Source organism: Ceratina calcarata, unplaced genomic scaffold (genome assembly GCF_001652005.2).
Source record: "Ceratina calcarata isolate Rehan_Ccalc_2016 unplaced genomic scaffold, ASM165200v1 scaffold449.2, whole genome shotgun sequence".
Taxonomy (NCBI): Eukaryota; Metazoa; Arthropoda; class Insecta; order Hymenoptera; family Apidae; genus Ceratina; species Ceratina calcarata.
In genome coordinates this window covers 431152-437544 of record NW_017168819.1, presented here as the reverse complement: position 1 = coordinate 437544, position 6393 = coordinate 431152, and the positions used below count along the sequence as shown (strand labels likewise).

Below are 6393 nucleotides of genomic sequence, written 5' to 3'. Positions count from 1 at the left end.
TTCAGATATAGTGCGGTCTGTGTCCAATGTACAAATTCTTAAATTACGACAGCAGACGCAATTCCTTTGGGAACGGTACTTTTCCTCGATAGAAAAAATCGTATTTACAGTATTCGAGGTAACGCCATAAAATGACACTATCAATCTTGACACGAGGATTACTCTAGTTTCCTAATGTTCCATTGCACTCGCAGAATATTCGTGAGCGTCTACCTTGGGAGGGTACGAGAGAGAAACTTGTTTGGAATACTAATCCAGGAGCGTTAGCAATATTACCGCAGTTCGCGGATAGTCAGCAAGAACTTCCATTTTCAAAAAGTAATCCAGGTAATACATTCACTGCCATCATCTACTCGCAGTTGGGATCCACTGCTGTCCTATATCGACTGCTTAAAAGTCTGGCGAAAAGTAAATACCTAGATAAGGTGAGTTTACCTTGCTTCGACCGAGTCTTTGGTTTGCTGTTGACACGATTAAACGAGACATTCGTCTGTTCCAGATTATACTAATGTGGAACTCGGACATTCCGTTACCAAGGAGACCACGATGGCAAGGGATCAAAGCGTCAATACATGTTGCTACGGTCGACGGTATATCCCAACGTTTCTACCCTCATCCGTTAATCAAAACTAGTGCCATATTATCTCTAGACGAAGATGCCACACTCAACACAGATGAAATTGATTTCGCTTTCACCGTTTGGCGATCGTTTCCTGATCGATTAGTTGGTTACCCAGCTAGATCACACTACTGGGACGACTCTAAAGTAAGTATAATTTAGGGAGACGTTCTTTTCTATTTTACGTCTTACAAAATTCTTCTTACAATGTATTTCTTATTACGCAAAGCGCTCATGGGGCTACACAAGTAAATGGACAAATGACTATAGTATAATTTTAACTGGTGCCGCTTTTTACCATCGTTATTATAATACGTTGTATACCGAATTATTAAGTTCGACACTTCACAAGACTGTCGAGCAATCGCAAAATTGCGAGGACATACTTATGAATTTTTTAGTAAGTCATGTTACGCGAAGACCACCTATTAAAGTAACTCAACGGAAATTGTATAAAGATACTACAGTGGCTGGAATCAGGTATGTATTACATATTTACACTGAGCTGCCTTGCGAGTGCATAGGTGATTACTTAAATGATTGTGTGATTCTTGAATGGCACCCTCGTGGCACCATTCCCTCGGTTGATAAAATCGAATTTTCAGATCCCCATGGAACGATCCGGATCACTTTATACAGCGGCAAACGTGCATGAATACGTTTGTTGCTGTTTTCGGGTACATGCCATTATTACGATCAAATATGAGGCTCGACCCTGTTTTGTTCAAAGACTCTGTAAGCAACTTGCGCAAGAAGTTTAGGCAAATTGAATTAGTTAGTAATTAGAATTATACAGAATATTTCATCAATTACACAGTTATCTTACCCTCGAAATGGGCATCCTATACATATTATATATATACATAAATATATTTATACATAGCCTCGAATGTATTTCGAGTAAATAGTGGCGCATATTGCTAATTAAAGCCGCGCACTAGAGGCTATTTCCAAATGCATAGGGAACACTTACATCGTTGTAAGTATTAATCCACGTTCCAGTGGTTGTCGGACAGCAAATTAAGAAGGTCTTTCATTCACGAGGAATGGGCGATACTCTGCGCTTTTATGTATTCGCAAATTGGATTTTGTACAAAGTTAATGGGGTATCTTGTAATATTATTCAAAAGCGAATCGGACCCACGGCACGCAACCACGTTGCGCACACTGCCGTGTTCAGTCGATGTACATATAAATCGTTTCATAGTTATTAATAAAACGGAAAAAAGAAATAAAAAACGATAAATTATTTGGCAAATTCTTGAACTTTTAAAATCGGCCTTTGGGAGCTACGCAAAATATTTTAATCATAGTCAATTGAAATCGCTCGAAAACCAAATTTATCAAACGCTTACTTTTCTCTAATCGTTGAAACAATAATTATCATCGTGCAAGATAATATTTTATATAAGCCGTACAAAAATGAAATAAACGTAGCTATGTCCGGATTGCGTGTTGAGTAGCAGCCTCAGGGATGGATCTGTATAATGCGAGGACTGAAATTGCAGCTTACAACTTCATAGATTATCTGAGAGCTATTAATAATAATTTCATTATTTTTATATTTCAATTTTGTATGAAGCGACAGCGTCGATTAACGCTTTCTTTTTTGTAAGTAATCAAACGTTTTGCGTGTACAGTTATAAATGCCAAACCAGATAAAGAATTTTATTCGGTTCATAGTTTCCATAGGTGTACGCATTCGTGGCACAGATTATTCGTAAGCTGTAATCAAGTGTGTAGAAAGTATTTCAAGGTCTTATGTATTGTGTCATATATGTAACATACAGACTATTTTCGTTCGCGAATTAAAGCATCCAGTTTGACCGCTCTCAGAAGACCTTTAAAAGGAAGTAAGAAATTACTTGTGACAATATCGCAAGTACGTCTAGTCGTTTACGTTCATTTATATCGGTACGCCCGAGGGAGGAAAAAATAAATGATCCGTGTAGCTAAACTCGATGCCGTATTTGTGTTTTCCACGATATAAGGAATGAAAATAATGTACATATATATGTGATACGTTCATAATTATCATGTGATATATTCGTAATAATCGGAGGCAGGATTAACAAAAAGGACTATGTAATTCCACCAATGGCATTTCTTTTATCGCGGCGGCGTTGCGTGTTACAACATAGTATTACGTTACGGAAGGTGTTATACTTTTTATTGTATCGAAGGGTCAGCAGGAACAAAGAACTCGTTTTAATTAAAAGCCTTCTGTCAATCGTACTCTTCTTCATTCAGCTTGGGAGGCAAATGATTCTTATCAATTATAATATTTTATTGTTGCTACTTTGATTCTTCTTTCCTACGCACCCTTCGTCGTATAAATTTTAGTTACGTGCGGGACTGTGCAAGACGATTGCCTTCGCTCCGATCAGTGTCATCCGTAATGGGCGTCAACGTTTGTTGCGGTACCAAACATTAACTCTTAGTTATAACAAAAGGGTATTTTCAAGTTAATGTAGTTTTTATTAATTCGATGCTGACCATGTAATATTGTTACATCAAAATAACGTACTGTATTCGAACAAATATTGGTGATTTTATATGGCCGAGGAAAATAAAGTTTTTATACAAATCTACCATCTACTGATTCATCGCAAAAAAGTATAATTTTTATATTTATATCTATTTTACCGTAAAGACTCCAATTCAGTTTTCTCTGTAATATAATATCCTATTCGGGAATTCTGCAGAACGCAAGCTAAAACATATCACGCGAATTTACGACGTGTCTTCTAAACCCTTGTCGTCCGAGGAGAAAGATCGTATATTCACCTGTCGACGTGAACATTTTTCAATTATCATCCGGTCACGTAAGCTGAGAATGGTTTCAGGGTTACCGATACGAAGAACAGAAAAATCCGATCGAAAGAAGGCGGATTTGGTGGTGGTAGGCGACCGATCTGCATCGGTGGTACCGGTACCACTACCATCGGCGACCACCACCACCGGTCGCGAGGCTGGCCCACCACCATCGGCTCGTTCGGTGATCGCGAGCGCGAGAATGGTGGTGGCCACGCGATATAGTACCAACACTCCCTTCTTTGTTGCTGGTTTGCTAGAAAGGTGACTATGCCAAGAAGACAGGAGGTATTGAGCACGCCTTGCGTATACCCAGTCACCTTTCTCTCTTCGTGACCGTAGCATATGTTTTGCGACGTCGATGGAGCTCTCGCGGCTTTGAAACGGCGCCACATTGAAGCTGCTGCCTCCGGCTCCTCGCTGCCTTCCACCTTTTCTCTCCCCCTTCTACCCTGTTCAAGATATTTTTCACCGACGAATTTTTACTCGGGCAGGAGTAACGCGACCGAAGGATCAGTCAGTGTTCGTTCGGCCGGGATATCGAGCTCGGTAAAAACCGTAATCGAAAGGAAAAACGAAAGGAAATCGCCGCGGCAGCAACGTCGCGCGGAGTCGGCCGCTTCACGCGATATCACCGTTTCACCGGTTTTGTTTATTTCATCCTCGCTGTACGCACGCGTCCACCGAAAATTTTTCACGCGTATGTGCGCGAATTCTTCAACGTTCGAGTAGCATCAGGAATTTGTTTCCAGCGAGTAGTATCAAGAAGACCAACATGATTATCGTGAGCAGCGTGTTGCTCCTGCTGGCGGTCGTATCCAGAGTGGGTGAGTGTTATTTTTTTTATTATTTACTACTATTTCGTCGTCATTATAAATTGCATTAATACAGTTTTGTCGCTGGTAATAAAAGTTATGTGCGACTTTATGCGAAATCGTGCGGAGCGCGTTTCGCGCCAGGATCTTTAAATCACTCTCCAAGGGCGAAGAGTGTAGACAGAGCGGTGAACGGCATCGACGCGACGCAAACTTCTATTTAAATGTCTCGAATATTTTGAATTACATAATACTCAAGTAATATTTCACCTGTCTGGCGGTAAACTTTCTCACAGAAGATGTGAAGAAACAGTTTTAGATACACGCTTAAACGCAAATTTATTCGTGAGATAATTTTTTATGTTATTGTAATAAAGAGAACATCTTATGTCACTGAACTCTGTCAGACACTCGATGACTCGTCGGCGAGCTTGCTCAAATGTCAGTTTATGTAATGTTCGGGTCGTTGGATAACTAGCGCACGCGGAAATCAGGCAAAATACTTTTGGTCCCCGAAGGTGTGCCCCAAGGGTACGCGTGCACCTCTCTTTCCTCGGCGTTGGGCTCCAAGTACGGGCACACGCTCTAAAATGTTTCCTCGAACAGCAGAGACAGTTTAATTTGTTTGGGCCGCTTTGGGAAAATCAGTCTCTCGTTATCTACAACTCTTTAGAAATATTTTTTTTTCGTATCTCCTTAAGGGAATACCACTCCAGTTCGCAAATCGGGTTCCTTGTCTTCTTTTCCGTTTCCACAAATCTTGCATATTATTTTGGTTAATTTAAGATCTATTTCAGTCACTTCCAGTTCGTTGGAATAATCCAATGTAATTTGGCATTAACAAATTCAATCCAATTTCTAGGTTGTTAATTTCCGTCGGGCGTCCCCATAGAAAAATCCTGCGACCTAAGCAGTATTTCGCAAAGACAGTTATCTTTGCATGAGAAATCCACCTACCTACCGTGATCCTGAATTGCAACCAGTACCACAGTCGAAACAATCAATAGAAACCGCTTGCAATCTGTTCGACAATAGTTCTTACAAATCAGCCAAACCTTGTATGGTATTGATAAATCATTTAGTTGCAATCAAATCGCCTTTCTATAGTATAAGAGTTCCAATAAGGATAATAATATCGATTCTTAGACTTGAATCTGATGTCCAATAAATCTGTTGCAAAATCGAGAATCGATCGTGCCTGTAAATCGTGGCGATCGTATCTATCCAAAGGGATTATGAATTAAATCAACGGAACGATTTAGATTAGGTGATGGCGTCGAGACAAAGGGGAACGTTAGCAGCATTGTAGTACATTTCGGTAACACGGTTGATGGACTGTGGAAACGATCCTTTTTGCGAAATCGTTCGCCGGAGGTGCTCTCTCAAAGTACAACGCGGATAGAATCATAAAATCTATTCCCATCGGTTAACAAGAAACGCGCACGCCGTAACGTACATCCGCCGTGCTTTAACCGTCTGTGAACTCTGATAGAGCGATATTAAATTATACGTGTTAGGAAATCAGTGCTTTGGCAGAAATTATAGGAACATTCACCAATGTTAAACGATCTGCACCATAAAACTTCCTGCGCGTTAAGACTTGGAAAATGTGTTTATAACACCCTCGACATTTATAGCGCCGCTCGGTTGAATCATCTTTAACGCGGCGAGACCAAATACAGTGATTACGCGCCGCTTAATAGCCGCTTAACGATTAATCTTCTCTTCGAGAAGATGTAACAATGATAACGTGGTGATAATTAGAATGCAGTTGGAATTCGGCCTTCGAATGCGGTACCGGTATTCTTTTTCTTCGAGATGACGAACACGTTAACCGTGAAGACAGCTGACCGTTTGCCTCGTGATCGCGATGAGTATTCAAATTTATTTGATCGCCTCGCAAATTAGAACAGGCTCCTTCCTTACGCAAGGAAAATAAAGTTGTTCGATGCCGGCAAACAGGAATTCAGAGGAATACGAGATCGTTTTTATGCAGGATGAAACAGAATAAAAAAAATTGATTAGCCATCTGGTTTCATTCGAAAGATGCATTATATGAATTTTTCATTTGATAGAGCTGATTGAATAAAGGATGTATTGGCTATACAGTCAATCCCAAAAGTTTATGCACTTTAGAAACGCATT

At 40.2% G+C, this 6393-nt stretch overlaps 1 protein-coding gene across 2 annotated transcripts in view; it reads left to right on the top strand.

Annotated features, from left to right (window-relative positions):
- The first annotated feature begins 3731 nt into the window (after nt 1-3731).
- The window catches only part of Cda5 (Chitin deacetylase-like 5), a 42305-nt gene continuing 39643 nt past the window's right edge, over nt 3732-6393 (top strand). For both annotated transcript variants that reach the window (XM_018028306.2, XM_026815460.1), the window contains exon 1: nt 3732-4260. In XM_018028306.2, the coding sequence (XP_017883795.1) occupies nt 4209-4260 (52 nt within the window). In that variant the 5' untranslated portion in view covers nt 3732-4208. The remainder of the gene's footprint in view (nt 4261-6393) is intronic.